This window comes from Dreissena polymorpha, chromosome 8 (assembly GCF_020536995.1).
Source record: "Dreissena polymorpha isolate Duluth1 chromosome 8, UMN_Dpol_1.0, whole genome shotgun sequence".
NCBI classification, from domain to species: Eukaryota; Metazoa; Mollusca; class Bivalvia; order Myida; family Dreissenidae; genus Dreissena; species Dreissena polymorpha.
The window spans coordinates 44,409,680-44,430,423 of NC_068362.1; the positions used below are offsets into that span (position 1 = coordinate 44,409,680).

Here is a 20,744-nt window from a genome sequence, read left to right on the forward strand (position 1 = left end):
TATGTTTAAATGATTTAAGTGCACTTAAATCCTTTTGGCACATGTTTTTCCTCTCAATATGTATGAAAACTTATTGTGCCAAAATGACTTAAATGCACTTGAAGCATTCTGGCATACACCATATTTGTCGATAAGCACTTAGTGCACCTTGGTTCTTTCGGATAAACTATGTTGTATTCAAGATGTGATTCCAGGGAATAGTGCATATTGTAGAGCGTTGGAATAACTCTATGAAAGTGCAAAAAAGTGATTTTTGATAAAAAGTGCACTTATCACGTTCTGGCTTTAACCCCTCGATATATCGTCTTACGAAAAATGTTTATTGATAATGTTGACTTAATTGTAGTATCTGTTTCATGAATAAATGCATTGCAACCTAACGCATTTACATGGTAAAATTATGATTTAATTTCAAGTCCAGACAGCTTCGTACATATTATGTAGTTAGGGTTTATAAATCAATAATGAATATGTCGCAGATACATTTTGGAGAAAACTGGGCCTGTGCAGTCCGCACAGGCTAATCAGGGACGGCACTTTCCGCTTTTATGACATGTTTCGTTTAAGATCTCGTCTTAGCAAAAATCCAATTAGGCGGAAAGTGTCGTCCCTGATTAGCCTGTGCGGACTGCACATGCTAATCTGGGACGACACTTTACGCACATGCTTTATGCATAGCTTTCTCAAAACACGACTCATATTATCTCAAACTACCACCCCGAGCATAAGTACACGTTTCTCTACTGCGTTGAAAGCTCCGAGTTGTAAACCGAAGTTGACACATGCATACTATAACTTGTCGTGTCGAGTGAGCGTAGATCTACCATATCCCAGGTTTAATAATAATCGAGCATTCTGATGAATGTTCATGTAAACTTACAACATAGTTCGCCAGCTGTGATGGCCGAGTGGTTAAGGCGTTAGACTTGAAATCTAATGGGATCTTCCCGCGCAGGTTCGAACCCTGCTCGCAGCGTTATATGTTTTGCTTTTCCTAACATCAGGTTTAATTGGCAATGCATTGCCATATTTAACTCTCATATCGCCACAACACTTTCAAACAATCCAGTAAGACGAACCGTATTTCAAATCTTTCAACTAATGTCACATCCCAAGTTTATTTATAATCGAGCATTCAGATGAATCTTAATGTAAACTTTCTTAACGTTCGTAAGCTGTGATGGCCGAGTGGTTAAGGCGTTAGACTTGAAATCTAATGGGATCTTCCCGCGCAGGTTCGAACCCTGCTCGCAGCGTTAAATCTTTTGCTTCTCCTCAATGCATTTCATGGACTCTCATTAAAATTGCCACAACACTTTCGAACAATCCAGTTAGACGAAACGTTTTTCAAATCTTTCAACTAATGTAAACGGTGTTATTTTCGTTTTTACAATCGAATGCGTGTACCGCGTTATTAAGGTTACTGCATCTCCACAAAAGAACAAAACATAATTTAAAATGACACCATAAGTTGGGAAAAGATAATTTTCAACAAATTTATGCAATTATTATTCGATACCATAACACCGCTGAACAAAATCGCCAGTCTTTTGTTCGTCCAGTTAATTGATTAGATAGAAGTGAAGTGACAAACTCTGGGTCCGCACATATTGCAATCATTGTCGCGGAAAAGTTGTAAACATAGAAAAACACATGCATTCATACATATCACTCTAAGGTTACATGCTGTCAACATATAGTCTCGAATGGCCAGTGGCATAACATACAAAATTGTTTAAAGTAAAACACTAATTCAGTTCTCGAATGATGGATAGTTGTCGTTGGCTGATGTTACCGTGTGCGTTAGAGCGCTAGCCTGATAACGGAATTATAATATTTAAGGTTAGAAGTATCTGTTTTCTTAATTAAACACGTAATTTGATGATGTGATGATGTACCGCTTATATTGTCCGCGGTTGTATATATGATGCGACACATGCGACGTGATGTGTCACAAACAGTGATGATAACCAATATTCCCGGTCATAGCACTGTTGGCAAATGTTAATTATGTTAATTTTGTTTTAAAAGGTATTAGGAACATAAATTATATCCTTGTCAGATTGTTTGATAAATGGGTTATGGTAGCTGATACTGACTTGACAGGTATTTGCTGGGACGAAAGACAAGTTGCAGAGAAAGAATGCTTTGTGCGGGCAAAAGAATTAAAATAACATGAATTTCATATCAAAATATCAGTGTCATCAACCACAAGTTGTGATGACAGATTAGCCAATTCAAAACTTTATGAAAAATTTGATAGCTTTGAAAGACTGTTGTCAAAAATCAACTTTAAAGCATGTTTATTTTCTGTAGGTATGTTCATGTAACGTCTGCAATAGTATATACCAATGTAACCATAACGTCACTGCGTTTGCCGCTGCGGAAGAAAAGTATGATTCCTTATCGAGTAGATCTACTCAGCACGTATCGATTCACGGAGCCTCGATAATTTCTGGACACTTGCGTAGTGCATACATGTATAAAATTACTGATTCGTAACCTGCACAGTAAGGAAGTTGTTCCCTTAAAATAAATTCCTGAAATACGCATACTAAATCCTCCAAGCTTTCTCAACACATCTAGAAAGAAAATATCAAACCACAATTTTTACAAGTTTTGTTGTTTATAATGTACATGAAATAAAAATAAACGTTTTTTTTTAATATTTAGTTTTAGGTTTAAATCAGCATGCCGCTATTTCTGGTAAATTCATTTTAACGGTTTGGGATGGTCTGTTCATGGTCTATGTACATAATTATGTGTCATGCTCCTCAAACGAATTGTGTAATCGTATTGACATATCAATACTTTACTAGTAACCAATAACGCCACATACTTAAATTAAATCATTCAATTACGTTCCACCACTTTAGTTTAAGAAGAGCATATCTCTATATACAATGCATACTATTTATAACCATAGTTTTGTTTAATTATGCGGCGCACAACATATATTAGCAGTTGCTTCTTATATATATGTGCATACATATTTTATTATAACAGTCATAATTTAGGGGATATTTTCAAAAAATTTACGCATGCTGCAAACGCTGAGTATGGATTTATGTTTCCTTGTTGTTTTTTATGATGATGATATTGTTGGTGGTGGTGATGATTATGATGATGGTAATGAAACTAATAATACGTTTTAAAAATGATCCGGATTGACTGCTGTTTAAATAGAGAGGAAGTTTTATCCTTCATATATGGTAACACGGACAACGCATTCTTTTTCACCCTTTCAACGAACAATCCTGTGCAAACATTTGTTTATTTGATAGATAAACAAATCCGTTTCTTTTCAAACCTAGCCATTTAAACCTTTACCAAAGCCGCTCAGTTGTGGTATCAAAGTATTTTGTAAAACCGCTGAACAATACTGGAACAATAGCCAGAGTTCGGTGTCTTACTTTTGTCGGTTATCTCTTGAGAAATCATAATTACTTCATTATGTAAACAGGAGAATGTTTTAAATGAAATATTTTCCATGTCTGCTACATAAAAGGAAAGTGACTCTTCGGTCCCAAACATAGTTGCTAGGTCTGAGTGAAGTTTGGACGTCTGAAGTTTGAACTTATGCGGCTTTCTTGTCTTTGTCGTATTTCTTTAAACGAAAACGTTAGCTCCGTACCGAACGGTGCAAACGCGTGAAAGTAATATCACTATAGGTTAAAATCCTTTCAAAGACAGTATGTAAACATATTAATCTTTTTGCCGGTGTGTGTGTGTAATTAATGGATCGATACGGGACTTTCAACGATTGCTTTAGCCTTGTGGAGTTTTAAAGTATGTTTAAGATAACTTTCTATAGATAAATCAAACCGAGCGAATACCTTGAAAAATACATACCCACCGCGTGTGTTTGATTTGGCTGATTTTTTTTATTAATTAAACAAAATTGAATATCGCAGTAGGTACATGAGGCTTTTGTTGTGGCCCTTTCACACACGAATGCGTTTTCTCCATGGATTAAGTCAGTTCGTCTTAAAGCAGGTATGGAATGTTTAATTTTATTTCGTGCATTTAATGTTTAACTTTAAATGGTTTTGTTTAATCGGTTGTGTTTGAATACTTGATATTCGTAATGATGGGTGATGTTACACGTCCCAATATTAACCTTGCGTTACTGGATCCGCGTCCATGCTGAAGTAGCATTGTCATTCGTTTTGTGTGTATGGAGCCGTTTAATTATAAACGAATAACTGAAAGAATTAACAAGACTTGAACGCTTAAGAATTCCCGTAATAGTCAAGGAATAATGAAATGGTAAGGACTGCTACTAAGCATTACATATAACGTTGGTAAATTTCATAAACTTTGTTTGTGTATCTATGATTTTTCAAAGTGTGTACATATATTTTCATGCTCATGTTCAAAATGCAACATTTCCATGTATACATGCATACTTGTAGTATTTTCAATAGCGCTCAATAAACAGTTTACTTATATATATTTACAAACATGTATGCACTTTTCAGTCAGGTTTTTGGCTATTTGCTGTAATTGGGTTACGCACAATGCAACGTAATTTCTAAAACGATTAAAGGATTTACCGATCAGGAAAAGTGTTAAGTACCGGTACCTATGTTTATCTTATTGGTCAATGTGAAACACGTATTGACACGAGAGTTAGTATTATAATGTATCACACATATAGGCACAGACAATTAGGTCCAATTGAGAAACATTTAACTTGAACCATGCTGGCGGGAACGTTCAGAAAGAACACTTTATGTATCAACCAATTGAGCAAATTGTGTTTTTTATTATTATGCTCCACCAAAATTTTTGGGGGGAGCATATAGTCGCCGCTTCGTCTGTCCGTGCGTGTGTCCGTCCGTGCACAATTTTTGTCCGGGCTATTTCTCAGCAATTAATGACCGGAATTCAATTAAACTTTATGGGAAGCTTCACTACCAAGAGGAGATGTGCATATTATTAGCCGGTTCTGGTCGGATGATTTTTCACAGAGTTATGGCCCTTTGAATTTTTCTATAAACTGTACATATTAAGCAATTATTGTCCCCCAACTACGGACTGGAATTCAATGAAGCTTTATGGGAAGCTTAACTACCTTGAGGAGATGCGCATTTTATTTGTGAGTTCTGGTTAGATGATTTATTTAGAGAGTCATGGCCCTTTGAAATTTTTATGTAGCTAAACCATCCATCGTATTATTTTGTACAAAGCTATGCCCATCAAGACGTTTCCTTTTATCTGAATATATAGTGCAATATTGTGACAAAAAACCTTTGGTAGCATCACCCGTCTCCGACGGTTTCTTGTTAGCTCGGCTGTTTTCGGAGAAAAACCGAGGTATTGTCATAGCCAGCTCGTCGTCCGCCGTCCGCGTCTTGCTTAAACCTTAACATAGGCTCTAAAATCAAAATGTTTCCACATACAACTTTGAAACTTCATATGTATATGCACCTTGATCAGTTCTACACGCCACACTCATTTTTGCGTCACTAGGTCAAAGGTCAAGGTCACTTCTGACAAGCATTCATTTATTTCAAACTGCACCCACAGCCGAGCATTGGCACCCGCTGTGAGGTGCTCTTGTTTATACAAAAGTTATAAATTTCTTTCAGACATCTAATGGGTGCGATTTCCAACGACTTTAGATAAGCCGTCGTCTACGTTGTCCACTTCTAAGCTAAGTCTTCCAGTATATGTGGTAAGTAACATGACAATTTAAAGCTCATGTTAAGGAAAAAACAAGTAAATACGTATTTATTTTTCAACAGTGAAACGTGTACATGTTGCGTTTAATAGGTGTATGAATACACGTAAAGATATATACAGTACATGATTAAATCTGGCCTATTTCAACTACGATATCAATACAAACTAAAGACATAAAATCCTATTGAGATCTGAGAAACCTGGCAATAACGCACACAAGCAGTGTCGTCCCAGATTGGCATATGCCGTCCACGTAAGCTTATATCCGTTACACTAACAAATATGGTGTGTATGTTGTTCTGAAATACATGTATTAAGGCAACAATGATGGCTTAGGAGTTGTTTATAAACCAATTAAAAACGACATTGCAGACATAATTTCGACTCTAACTTAATCTGACAAACGACTATTTTTTTTTTCGTAATGCGAACTACCGGTTCAGTTCACTATATTCCGCTTTAACGACCGAGATCAATTTGTTGCTCCGGTGATTGGATTATCTAACAACGATAGCTGTATCTTTATACACAAACAAATCAGCGAAGTTTATATCGATGTGTCATGTTCAAATCGACAAAATACAATCACATTTTCCGATTGAATACTTTTAGTGGGACTAGATGACAATACATGTATACACTGTACTTGAAAAATCCTCTTTTAAGCCATCATCGATTGTTTATCTTGAAAGCAATATTAAATGACGTTTTTTTGGAGCCCAAAATTCGTTATAGATATTGATTTTATTTTGTCCATTTAAATTCATTATAAATTGAATTTCAATAACGTACGAGCGTGTATCAGAGCAGATATCGTTCATACAGTATAAAAGCATTAGTGGAATCAATGCATGCACATGTGGTTACTAAATCTAATTTATACATTAGCAAACTATGAATCCATAAATGGGATAACGATTTATATAAATATGAAATATGCTTGTTACACAATACGTTCTAAACGTACTGCACTCTCAAATATACGTTAGGTTGATCGTTCATCTTTTAACGACTTCACCTATATATGTTTGAATTGTATGCTCGAAGTCATGGAGCACTTGAGAAATTTAACGTTAGATTTAATAAGTGATTTATGTTACATGCGAAATCGTTTTCGATAATGTAAGTTTACAAGAGAAGTCGTATATACAGAGACGGGTACACACCACTACAAATTTTGTAAATATTATTATCGTTGTCGACGAGGCGGGTATAAACAGCTATCCTACCACTAATGGCTCTGATAACGTGATACCCGGGGTTTTAGTTTGTCACATAAGCATTACATGTATCTCTATAAGTCCTCAGGACTTATTGAAGAAGATAATTTCGAGTAGTTTAAATGTCGATCAATATTTCAAAGAGGGGGGGGGGGGGTACGCCGGCGTCTCTTGGAGGACCTTCCATGCTCTTTTCCAGACCGTTGTAAATACTCTGACATACACGTCTCAAACGGCAAATATTTGAGTCGTGTGCTGAGAGAAAACTGGGCATAATGCATGTGCGTAAAATGTCGTCCCTGATTAGCCTGTGCAGTCCGCACAGGCTAATCAGGGACGACACTTTCCGCCTAAATTGGATTTGTGATAAGAAGAGACTTCAAACGAAACGAAAAAGAAAAATTTCATAAAAGCGGAAAGTGTCGTCTGCACAGGCTAATCTGGGACGACACGTTACGCACATGTATTATGCCCAGTTTTTTAGGCTACGACTCATTTTATAATGAATGCTTCCGCTTCGAGCTACATGACCATGTTGAATTACTAGAGGTCTGTTGAAGTCTGCAGTTGCCGTTTTGTTGAAAGATCTATAATTTACAATTACTGTCAATAAATGATGAGATATTGATAATACGAATACACACAAATAGTTTGTGCTTTGTGGACAAATTGTTCACTAATGTTTGCAGAAATTATGCTATATCAAGAGCGCATCTCGTTTCCATAAAAACCATGTCGTCCGACGACGCCGACGACGAGTGCGAGAGCCCGTCGCCGGCTGCCCTGCCCTGGGTGGACCCCCGCTCCATCCGATTCACCGTCTTCGTGGTCCTCCCCTCGGAGGAAGTGCGCACGCTCCGAGACCTTCCATCTGGTATCACTCTCCTCGAGATAAAGGTCAGGCACAACATTTGTATCGCGTTCTGACAAAACTGGGCATTATGCATATGCGTAAAGTGTCGTTCCTGATTAGCCTGTGCAGTCCGCACAGGCTAATCAGGGACGACACTTTCTGCCTAAATTGGATTTTTGCCAAGAAGAGACTTCATTTTAACGAAAAATTTCATAAAAGCGGAAAGTGTCGTCCCTGATTAGCCTGTGCGGACTGCACATGCTAATCTGGGACGACACTTTACGCACATGCATTATGCACAGTTTTATCAGAACACGGCTCGTTTGTTTAAAAAGTGGCGGGGCTTGCGTTGAACTTTCTTAATGATAGAAAGTTTTCTTGTGAATTTAATCGTTCAAGCATGTCTAAGTATATTGTGAATGTAAATCCTAGAAATAAACAATGTTTTTATTATAAAAGCTTACTTTGACTTAAACGTAACAGGTACACTTTAAAAGTTCGGAATAGGAAAAAGCACTCCAGTTATTTATAAAAGAGAGTTTAAGAACATGAAGTTGTAAGATATGTTATAATCGATTGTCTATTGAAAGGTTTAGGTTCAAAAACCTAAACGATGAGTTAATAAATGTAAATAAACACATTTGTGTATAAAACAGAGAATGGGACGTGTTATTTAATACGCTTACTTACAAAACAGAAATAGTATGAATAGTTAAACTTTATTACAATGACTTGAAAAAAGTTAAAAAATATCCATTTCTTGCGGGACTCGAACCCGGTGCCATATTCAGCAAAACCACCACTGAACCACTCAAGTTGTTGGAATTAGCGGGTTTTTTTTACACTACGTTTGTGGCAAATCTTTTTTGCTGAATTATTGTTAAAGAGCGTAACAAACGGTTAAGGAATTTGTATTTTAAAAATCAACATGAACACATGTTTCACATAACATAGGAGAAGTACAAAGTCACATAATTATAATTTCACAACATACACAGTGAGGTAATGTATGTAGGGTAAAGTATCAGCAACACTTTTTGAAGAGATACGTTCGAAATCTATCGTTCGAGTTAAATTTGTGAGCTGAGTTGTTAAAAACATACCGTTAGTTAATGACAACAATCGTCTATTATTTAACGATTTCTAAAATTTGATGATCCAACACCGTCCATAATCAGCACAATATATTGGAGCCGCGTTTTAAGAAAGATTGGCTTAATGCCTGTGTGTAAAGTATTATCCCAGATTAGTCAGTACGGCCGATCAGGGACGACCTTTTCCCGCTTTTCTTGTGTGTTTTTTTTTGTTTCGTTTCAAGGAAGTTTCTTCATAACAAAAATCTAGTTTAGCCGCAAAAGTGTCCTCCCTGTGTAACCTTTACGGACTGCACAGCCTAATATGCGATACACTATACCCACATTTAAGACCCATTTTCCAAGAACGCAGTGCATTTAATAGTTATGCATAACTGATCCTTTCGAAGCAAAATGTATGCCATTAAATTTCAATAAATTTTTCTCAAAATATTAAACGTGGTTGATTGACCCCACAATTAAAAGTTGACACAAATGAGTCCTGTAACGTTAATTCTTCTATTTAAGGAACGAACACGCCACAGTCTCTCTAATCCTTACAACTCAAACCACCGCTACCTAATAAGATTAACAAATTACGCCAGTATAACTAAACCAAACCACCCTTACCTAATATAAAGATTAATACCTAACACTAGTAAAATTATGCTGATTATTAAAATATCTGATTCAGTTCAGGAAATAGCGCGTTAAGCGGGTGATGTGTCATAGGTATCATACCCGTAGCCAGGGGGTGGGGGGGGGGTGGCACCCAACATGCACCCAACATGTTTTTATCAGTCACTGAGAATGGTAAATGAAAGTGAAATGTCATATAAAAATGCTCTATAACTTTAGTGTCTAAATACAGATAAAACGTCACCAGAATGCAGGATATTAAGTTTCATCTTCAAAATTGTCTAGGGGGAGGACCTCCAAACCTCCTGATTACAGGGGACGGGGGGGGGGGGGTAGCCTCTCCCGCACCTTACCCCTTCGCCACTTAAATGAAAATTCTCACCCCCTCCTTTCAAAACCCTGGCTACGGGCCTGGTATAATTTTGCATAGACACATGAAACTTTCCATCAAAAGTGTCATTAAATTTATTAACTTGACTACATGTACATTAGTATTAGATGAAAAGAGCTTACACTTTCAGACAGTTGTGGTTTATTTAGGTAACACATTTTGCTTGATATTTCTTTATTGGCTTATAAAAACGTTAACGTTTTGTATGTACCTGAATAACACAACTAAGGGGTACGCCACTCATCAGAATTCAACAGAAATCTGTGTAACCGATATTCAAAGATAAGTGGGGTTTTGTGTATAGAAAACGCCACTAAATATCTACGTGCATGGAACATCTATTTGTATTATTACAACTCCTAGCTCTATGCAGGGTGCAAGATCAACGGGGTTTTCAGGGGCGGTTTTAACACACGAGCTGGAAAAAAATGTAATCACATCATTAAGAATTTTCTTGATTGCAAATATCCAAATTTATTGAAATTCATTTGTAAAAAAAATCGTCAGTGCATAAAAGACAGTTTTGTTTCAGTTTGCGCCGATACCTTAAGATTTAAGAATAAATAGTGAAAACGTCTGACATCGGTGCCAACATTGCTCGTTACGTGCTGCTAAACCGTGTAAATATATGCTGTATACATCGATTGTTGGACCATAAACATAGGCTTAAAAGTAATTCTTATGGATTTCACATAGCCATACGCAGCATAAAAAATGTTTTCTATGCATTTGTTGAAATTCTTAAAAAATGTTTTAAAACGTTATTTGAAATAAAGCACCACCTACCGTCGTGTTTAAATGCATTAAAGTGAATCCCACAAAGTCACGTGATCCTGAACCCTGTTTACCACGTATTACGGAATACAGCTTTTAATACACATAATTCCAATCTCACTTTGTAATAATAACAGGACAAACTTGAACTTGAAGCCGGCCTTCCCAGTCAAATCTACAGCGTCACGTACCCGGATGGAGAGGAACTACTTCCTGACCAGAAGCTCGTCGTCAAGGAAAACATCCTGCATGGTTACGTGCTAAAGTACGTGCTGTTCTAAATTTATCGTAAAAAGTGACGCTTTTGATTCATCGGACTTACTAAAGTGAACCATAAATCTGTTTTTTAAGTACTAGTAACAAGCCATTGAAATGTAAAATATATCGATATAGAAGTAACATAATAAATGATGATCATCATCAGCGTCGTCGTCATTTTCGTCAGCATAACCGTCATCAAAATCATCATCATCATTATTATCATCACCACCACAACCGCCATCAACATCATCAGCATCATCATCTTCTACTTATTCACCACCACCACCATCATTTTATTGTTAATGGGCATGTGTGTTTCTCCAAAAGGTTGCGTATCCTTGAAACGTGGGTGTCGTTGTACAAGGCGGTATATCACAACCAGATCGAGCAGGTGTACCATAGCGGTGGCGTCCACCTAAAGGGCAACATCGTAATAAGCCCCGATGAGGCGGGGCGGTACGAAGGCGTCGTGCGGGAACGGGGCGCTGTGGCGCTGTACATGGCAGCGTACATGGGAATGCAACGTATGGTCAGCATGCTACTCTCTGTTGGTATGCATTGGAATTTACATCTACATGTATTTGTTAATATTGTAAGTCATTTAAAAAAGAAGGCACACATGCTTGATATTTTGTTAAATAGTGCATACAAGTATGGACATGTAATTAAATAAATTGCATGTATATAAATATCATTGGACACTTTCATCTTGTGAGTATAAATCGTTGCTTTACAGTTTGCATGTGTGTTTGAATGTGTGTTTTAACATTTACTATTGGTTAACATTTATATACATTTATATACACAAAACAATGTTATTTGCAGGTGTTGACCCCAATTCCACCACAATCTTCGGTAGGACCCCACTTCATGCGGCCGTTGCCAAGGATATGGTGGTCATCATGGACCACCTAGTGGACAAAGGTGCTGTTATCCATCGACCGGACTGTCACGGCGATTCTCCACTAAAAATTGCTCAGAAAATGAACGCAGTTTTGTGCTTCCGTAGAATTCGCTTAATGCAACTGAATTTAAGAGGAAACTCATGTGTTGCGGGAAAGAAAGGACAAAATCGCGCAAAATCGTATACAAAAGAGTCGTTTTGGGCGCACTCGAGCACGTCAACGGCAGTAAATAAGTCCGATGTGTCGAAACATGCCATTCGGAAACAGTTATCAAAAAGCGCTCCAAGTCTAGAAGTCAGAAAGTCAAACCCACGTTCTGCACGGGATGTGAGGACAAATTCGTCTCTAAGCAATGCGACTACTGGTAAGATAAAGCGTGGCTATAACGTTAAATGGAGCGACACCGCATTCCAGCATCCGCACACCAGGGTAACTGAAGCCAAAGTGGACGATGTTGTTAAAGTGCAACCTGTAACGTTAGCGTTACCAAAGACAATTGTTAAATTTTCAACAGTTCAAAATTCAGCGAAAGACGAAAAGGCTGAAAAAGTAACGAAAGAGACACCACTCAAAGCATCTGACAGTGGGAAAGAAGAGTCAAAAGATATCACTCGGGCAATGAAATTCACAAAGGAAAGGTAGACGTCATTATTCTAAGAAAGTCATCCGGATGTGATGTATATATATATATATATATATATATATATATATATATATATATATATATATATATATATATATATATATATAATGTCTTATTTAAAACGATTGTTACACAGTACCCAATAAATATTCAACAAACTTTCTTCTAAGGACTTAAATATCTAGCATTGTACTAATGCGGGTAAATGTATATTAACATTTAAAAGTTTTACAGTATTAATCTCTTTTTATCATCAGTTTCAAATTCAATATTATTTTGTCACTGTTACATGCTATGTTAAACGTGTTTTTGTCTCACTTTTTGTTTTTAGATTAAATTACTTCAGCAAAATGTCGAAGCCTGAACGTGAGTATGTTCCAATGGCAGAACGCGAAAAGAGAAAGAAACCTACTTTAGAATCAAGTAAAGAAGTTACTGAAGCCTTTAAAAAGTGGCTAGAAAGAAAGGAAGAAGAGGAGGAAATTGCACATGAAAGCGAAGATGAAGAACAGGTCCAGGATTTCAACGAAAGTGACTCTGAAGCTGACAGATTTTATGATTTTAATAAGAAGGTGCGAAAGATGAATAGAAACAATAGTGCAAAAAGTTTGACACCCGGCAATCGACCGATCATGACAATAATGCAGTTTGCAAGCACAACTGAAGGAGACGGCACTAATCCGCCTCCAGAGTATCATATGCGAGCTTACAGCGAATGGAGAACCAAGCGAAGGGGGTTTATGGAACATTTGCCGAGGATGAGAACGTCGAAAGATCTGGAGTTGGAAAAGAGACGACTGGAGGAGAAACGGCAAAAGTTGTTAATGAACGCGATTTCCTACGAAGAATGGATGGACCACACCGAGGAACGGAAGTTTCTGATCCGGCAGATTTTGAAAGCAGATTTAGATGAAATTCGTAAGCTTGAGGAAGCAAAGCATCATGATAGACAAAAGATGTACTCTTACGATCTCTGGAAAGAGAAATTAAAATCGAGAGAACAAGAAGACAGAAAACGAAAAGAATTTCAGAAAATGTACGACAAAGAGAGGTTGAGAGAGAGGGATGAACAACGAAGTGCTAAAGCTGTATCATTCGATGTGTGGCTCAGAAAAAGCAGAAATAGTATGTCCAAGGAAAAAGAGAGTGAGCAAAGACTACGTGTAAATGGCCACTTACATGTCACCAGCAAGCATGATCTAGAATCTGTATATAATGAGACGGAGAACGTAAGAGAAATCGATGTAAAGGCTTCCAGTGAACCATCGTCGTTTACAGAATCTAGAACAAGAATTATATCCACATAAAATGGTGTATTGTAATTTAATATTGTATTCAATATAATACAATAATAACTCCGTTAGTAGTTTTCAATAATTACTTTGTCATGAATTTGTTTTATATTTTATTGTTTTGGATCTAATCGTGGCTGTCTGTTACTTTTATAATTTGATGTAAAGCAGTATTTTATGGTGTTTGAGTAGTTTTATGTTTGAGAAACGTCATATTACTTTGTTCGATAAATGGAGAGTTTAGACTTCTAAAATTCATCGATCAGTTATGTATAAATTCATAGACTTGAGCCTTGAATGTTGTGCGTAACCTAAATCCCTATTTTTCTAGCAGGCGCAAATGTTTGCAAATTCGGTATAATAAAAGGTGGCCTTCAAAACATATACAATCGGTAATTTCGAAATTTAACACACACTTCGCATTTGTTGGCGAATGATTAGTTGTTTTATTATGTCGTATTTCTGTCTGGATGGTGTCAAACACAAGATGCTAGACATCGGATATGTTTTGTATGACGCCTGAAAGCGTTGAGGTGGCGAAATTAGCTATAAACCACTCAAGTGACTATAAAACAGATTTACATTGTATAGTTTGAGGATTTTGTTACCTTTTTAATGTGAAATATTAGACCTTCAACAACAAGTATCAGCTTAAATATGTAAATGAGATCGTATCAGAGGGTCTGAATACAAACCCTCGAAAATTACACAGATAGAATCAGTAAAATTTTAATAAGTTGACACATTGTAATGGGCATAAACATCCTTTAACCCTGCCAGCATAAATTAGAAGTCATAGACCTAAGAGAAGGACATGGCATGTGATGCTAATTATTGATTATTGAGATTGTAAACGTTAAAGTTAAATCCACTGACGGATTGCTGGCATTTCTGCGTAGGATTATCATCGCCATTTAGTGGTTTGTTGACATAATTCGAATATTTTGTATAATAAACAAAACGTGTACTTGTAGTGACCGCATGATTGTACGAAGACACAAATGACCCGATATTACGAAGGAGCGATATTCAGAAAAAAACGACATCAATTTATATTAAATGTAATAAGTTAAGGACCCTTTTTTAAAATACCACATTTTCGCATTGCGTGTAACTCGAAATTTTGAGCTGCTATGGTGTAATTTATAAAATTATTTATCCTAAACATATGAACTTATCAATCTGAATAGTGAAACCCCGAACTACAAAGTATACGGTATATAACTATTGCTATGAAATTCTTTCTTTCACTTTGTATGACTGTTTTTCCATCTGCTCTAATTATTTTACAGATTTTGACGCAACAAATACATGTATTATTGTTTGAAGCAGTTTACGTGCGATTTTTATCATGTTAATCTGAACTTGATTTAGGTTATAATCGTTATAAAAGCGACGACGCGCCGTTTTTGTTTAGATCTTAAAGTAAATGATTATTATTGAAATGGACCGAATAAATATAATGATATTAAAATCACATCCCCTATGATTCTAAGGTCAAAAATGTCCGCGGTCAAGTTGCATATTTTAGCTAACGATACAAAATAACTTTCAAAATCTTATTCTTAAACAACAGTACCCAGCGCTTTGATATTTGGTATGCAACATTACATCCACATGTCTAAAGAGTCAAACTCGTCACAACGCACGGTTGTGTTCACACTTTAAACTTTTTGGAACTACATACAAGTAATGTAGTCATGAGCGAGCCCCAAAAATCTAACGTCAAATAGGCGTACAGCCCCGCGATAAAACTAGGTGGATAGACTAAAACTTCTAGAGCTGAAGAAATATCTATTAATGCTAAGACTATTATAATTACTAGTGAATTATCGGAATTATGTGTTTGTATGTCCCGCAGTCTATACTGGGGGACATATTATGTTTGCCCTGTCTGTTTGTTGGTTTGTTTGCGTCAAACTTTAACATTGGCCATTACTTTTGCAATATTCAAGATAGCAACTTGATGTTTGGCATGCATGTGTATCTCATGGAGCTGCACATTTCGAGTGATGAAAAGTCAAGGTCATTCTTCAAGATAAAAGGTCAAATATATGGGGCGAACATAGTGTTGGTTATGGAAACAATATCTGACTACCGTATGTGTGTGTAGTCTATTGTGTTTGAGCAAACCAAAGTTCTTGTACACGAATTAAAGACCTTTCGAAAGGTTACTGGCAGGCATAAATATCCTTTCAAGAAACATAATTAGTGCAACGTAATATTTCGTAGTAATTACACGTGTAAATCAAATGACAAACATGTAAGTGCGATTAAAAACAAATTATCACTTCAAGTAGAATTCAAATCATCTCATGTGTGCTGCCCCTCAGCAAATCACCATGTGCAGTAGGTTCATTGTATTTCTCAATAAGTTATGCAAAATATGATGCATTTTATTATCACCATATTTCATTTCATAGTAATTTGTATTCCCAGCTCAAAAATTTGTCCCTGCTGTTAATGTTTAATTACTGCCTACATTGAATGCTTTTTTTATTGTATTTTACACAATACAAAAATAGTTAACATGCATGTCACAGAATACGGCTTGTAGACGAATGTGTTAAGTCATGTAACGTGATCCTGGGGTAACACCGCAATATCTACCAATACATATACTGTTTCGTTTGCAATTTATGTATGTATGTAAAAATTAATTGCTTGTATTAGGTGACATAATTATGTATGGTTAATATTATCACGCTGAGAACATGAAGTATTATTCGGCAATAACTGGCAATTCATTAGACCTGTATAAGGATATTGTGCACATGAACCGCGGGAGGGCTGAGGATAATTAGCAACTGTAGCATTTTTTACATCTACTTAGGGACGAATTACAATATGTACATTGACTTATGCAAATAGTGTCTTATTTGATAATTACACATTTAATTGTAATCGAAACAAGGTATAGAAAGACGACGAAAAGGTTAACTGTATGCCGAAACTCCTTCAAATCATAGCCTTCGCTTAACAAGGTGTCGCTGTTAGTGGAAAAAAAATGGACAAGTATTTATGTGATTAGAACAATCAATATTATTATGAGTGATAATAATATGTTTGTTTCAGAGCTCGTGACTTGCTTGTCTAGTTTGTAGTTTCATATCAGGACTTGTCGCACCAAGGCTTCAGTTGTGAGGACCCTAAGCCATTGCATGCTGGGAAATGTGTTGTCTGCAAAATTGTCGTGTTCTGAATTTCTAAAATTAGCATTTTCTTTGATTTTTTTAAAGAATGCTATCAGAATAGCAAACAGTTTGGATCCTGATGAGACGCCACGTTCTGTGGCGTCTCATCTGGATCCAAACTGTTTGCAAAGGCCTTCAAAATTTGGTTCCAGCACTAGGAGAGCTAAAGTGTCCCAGCACACGTGTCTTTACTTTTCGAGACACGTCACAGGGGAGATTTTTTTTCATTATTTTAACATTGAATGATGTTTTTAGTTTGATCTTAAGCCGTGGCTATAGTAGAAGGATTATTATGACATAACCTCAACCGTACGGTTTGGTTACTAGTATCTCAAACTACATGTACATCACTTGCGAAGAGATGGAAGCGAGTCAAGACGGGGAGACTTAAAATGATATGCATATATTTCCATAATACATTTTTAAAAACCACGCAGTAAAGATTGTGTGTGCATCGCCACATTGAATATAGACATGCAACAGGCCTACGACAACAAAGAACATCGGTTATTAGTATAGTATTACATGTCGTCCTGTGTCAGAATAAATGTTAATTCGTTTGTCGGACTTGATAGAGAATAATAATATTGGATAATTCGTGAGAACGTGTCATATAAAACCATCAAAACGACGGTATCTTCGTCGAGCTTTGCGCTTTAGACATGCTGGATGAAATTTCATCCCCGCCCGCTTGTTGACGCAGGAACCGATGTCGAATGGCCGCGCACGGGTACGATTTTAGGACCGACAGTCATGAGCAATTAATTACCTTATTATGCAAATCAGTAGTTGTGCGGGTAAAGGAGATTTCAGAATACGACGGTAAAACTGTTTCGCTAAAACGAGCAATTAAGATTTTGTCATAATAATGAATGATTGATGGAATATACGTCAACTTATCGGTAGGTTTTATCGTCGATGGTGATTGCCGCCCAAAAAAACCTGTATGAGAAATTTGAACTGCACATGCGTTAAGCGGAGATGTAAGACTAGAAACCTGCACATGCAAGTTGTGTTTTTATGTTCTAACTTAAGATGAGGGTAAGGATTAGCAGATGGACGTGTGTCTACACGGCACATGTGCATGTTGCCGTAATAAAACCTTACAGTAGGACAAAATACTTGTATTCAACTTTGTGCTGGATTTTTCTTTCTTAGATGTTTCAAAACGTTCATCCTCAATTGGTTTACTTCACCCAATACCTGATATGCAATAGAATTCAACCGATGACCACCAATCTTTGTTTAGGAAGTCTGGGTTTTATAAGAAACTGTAGAAACTTTAGGAAAGGTACAATTTCATGTTGTGTGAATGTGTCAGTTAACCCTTTCAGTGCGGGAACCGAATTTTAAAGGCCTTTGCACACAGTTTGGATCCAGATGAGACGCCACAAAACGTGGCGTCTCATCAGGATCCAAACTGTTTGCTATTCTGATAGTATTCTTTGAAAAAAAAAAGAAAATGCTAATTTTAGAAATTCAGCAGACGACATTTTAGCAGACGACAAATTCCCCATCATGCAAAGGGCTAACGTCGTGCAATTGCCCAGAGTGGTAAGCGTAAGTATGACAAGTGCCATCAGAATTTCTGGTCCTTGAACGCATACTGGTGCTAACTAGTGTGTAGATTTTATGCAGCTTAGAGTAATTACATTCATAGTGAAACTGAAGTTGATTGCATGTTATTGACGTTGATACATGTAAATGTAATACATTTAAGTAATTGAGGTTGAATAAAGTTAACTTAAGTTGAGTGAAGCTGAGCGAAGTTGAAATGACTATTTAATATAACCATAGCATGTGATTTGAGTACAGAAGAAAGTACTACCGAGATGTTGATTTAAAGAATATTGCAATCCATTACAGATTGAGTACAGGACATTCGGAAATATCTCCAGAATCTCAACGGACGACTTATGACCCAGTGATCAGGGGGAAAATGTGAAGCGCCTCTGAACGCACATAATGTATGAAAAGGGCGCTATATGAATGTGGTAATAAAAAAAATTACTAGTTAATATAAGTATGACATCATACTAGTAACCCTTCCGCTCTTCGTCAACGCTTGGATCTATAGCATGACGTGAAACTAGAAGAAACGGTACAATAGAACTACTTATTCCCTTAATAAAAAGGAAAGAGACTATACTATCGGCATAGGACTTTGTGATGTGTTTTAATATGATTAACTGTTCAATTGCATGCATGTTTGCCAAAAAAAAGCGTTTAATCCTTATTGTTAATTGTTGATGTGCTTATTCTCCAAAGTGTAAGTTGCTCTCACCATTTGCGGGATGTCATCACATTGATCGAGGATATTTTGCGGTGATATTAACTTCAAAACCATAGTTACAAGCAAAAAATGTATCGTCGGCTAGTTTGTTTAAAAAAATGTCTAAGTTAATGAGCTTTTTTTTTATTTAAGTACATGTATTTACTTTTTAGTTTAAGCGCATAAACCTAGCACTACTAAGCCTTGAAAATGCATTGAACGATGTAATTTAAAAACTTCATTATATTATATGTCCAATATTCCGACCAACATGGCGAACAAATATATGTTCAATCTTAAAGAACATATTCTTTATTACATTCCCTGATTTTAATGGCCTATGTGTTATGTTATTAATACAAAATTGATCTTTTAATATGAAAAATGTCAACAAAATTGAGATCCTATTAAGAGACGTTTGTATTATCTCCGTTTTATTTATTTTTGTTACATACCAAATTATTTATTGCAACAGCTCACAGTTTGTGTAAAAACGTAATATAACTATTTATGCGGAGATATATTGCTTTTATAGTTTATGACTTATATGGAATTTTTACACCCATTATTGCTGCTTCTTCCTGTATTTGCGCGATGATTATCTGAAATATTAACTTAATGACGCTATATTCTTAAATCTTTTTCTATAAAGAAGGAATGTAATTGACACTTGTTTGTAGTTACATTTGATCGTTCGTCAAAAAGTTGTAACTCTGTTGCTCTGGTTTCTGCAATACCATTGAGTAATTAAATTGTAATTAAATTGAATGTGTTTTAATTTCCTTTTATTATTGTTTAATTTGAGTTACAATGCTATGACGTTAAATTTTATTTACACTTAAATGTATTATGAATATTGCTTGGCCAAGTGTGAGGTTGAGCGCTCTATAACCGGTTTAAACCCCCAATGCTTTGCATTGACCGTTCCAAGGCGGTGACCCCAGCTTTATTCATATTTTGTGTTTATGTTGGTTTGTATTGTGCTGTATTGTACTGTTTTGTACTGTTTGGGTAATCGGTAACTTGCCTTAAATAAAGGACCAACTAATTGTTCATAATGAGAATTTAATACTGCTCCAGCAGCTGGAGTTTCACTTCTTTATATTAAATGACAATGTCGTTTTAGAAGTTTGTAATATTTCGCAGATGACTGCTAAAAATAGGGACTACTTCATTATGTCATCAAATTATGCTAGCACTATACGCTAGCAAGATTTCGCAACCACGACAAGAATACCCTGCGGTTTATTGCTCATATTCTTCGAGATATGTAAATAGTTTGTCACCGCAGAGCGAGTGGCTTAATTTAATATGCATACAGATTTAACAACTCATAATCGAGGGTAACGCAAATCGCGTTAGTATCCGCCTTTAACACAAATGGAAACAAGTATCCGTAAAATACACTGGCGCCGGCACCCTGGTGCGAACATCTAAGGACATCCAAAAACTCACAAATTTATGCATATTTAGTACGGCGACTGAACAAAGTGAAAGCATGACTTCATCAAATAGAGCTTTGGAGTTAATTCTATAAAA

The 20,744-nt window shown here is 36.3% G+C and overlaps 1 protein-coding gene and 2 non-coding genes across 3 annotated transcripts; all 3 read left to right on the forward strand.

Moving 5' to 3' along the window:
* The first annotated feature begins 894 nt into the window (after positions 1–894).
* Positions 895–976, forward strand: Trnas-uga (transfer RNA serine (anticodon UGA)). Its single transcript has one exon. It is a non-coding gene; the product is annotated as a tRNA-Ser (tRNA).
* Positions 977–1,174: 198 nt separating this feature from the next.
* Positions 1,175–1,256, forward strand: Trnas-uga (transfer RNA serine (anticodon UGA)). The gene has a single exon. It is a non-coding gene; the product is annotated as a tRNA-Ser (tRNA).
* A 6,361-nt stretch (positions 1,257–7,617) lies between these two features.
* On the forward strand, positions 7,618–14,031 carry LOC127842818 (serine/threonine-protein kinase dst2-like). The gene is made up of 5 exons (XM_052372561.1): positions 7,618–7,805; positions 10,776–10,903; positions 11,227–11,450; positions 11,725–12,442; positions 12,779–14,031. The coding sequence occupies exons 1-5, from the start codon at positions 7,641–7,643 to the stop codon at positions 13,752–13,754; spliced, it is 2,211 nt and encodes a 736-aa protein (XP_052228521.1). The 5' UTR covers positions 7,618–7,640; the 3' UTR covers positions 13,755–14,031.
* The last annotated feature ends 6,713 nt before the right edge of the window (positions 14,032–20,744 follow it).

Bases quoted from the DNA above. Each gene is read 5' to 3' on its own strand.
- LOC127842818 (XM_052372561.1), top strand. From the start codon at position 7,641: ATGTCGTCCGACGACGCCGACGACGAGTGCGAGAGCCCGTCGCCGGCT. The intron at 10,904-11,226 runs GTACGTGCTGTT...TTTCTCCAAAAG, and splicing joins CTGCATGGTTACGTGCTAAA to GTTGCGTATCCTTGAAACGT. The intron at 12,443-12,778 runs GTAGACGTCATT...TTTTGTTTTTAG, and splicing joins ATGAAATTCACAAAGGAAAG to ATTAAATTACTTCAGCAAAA.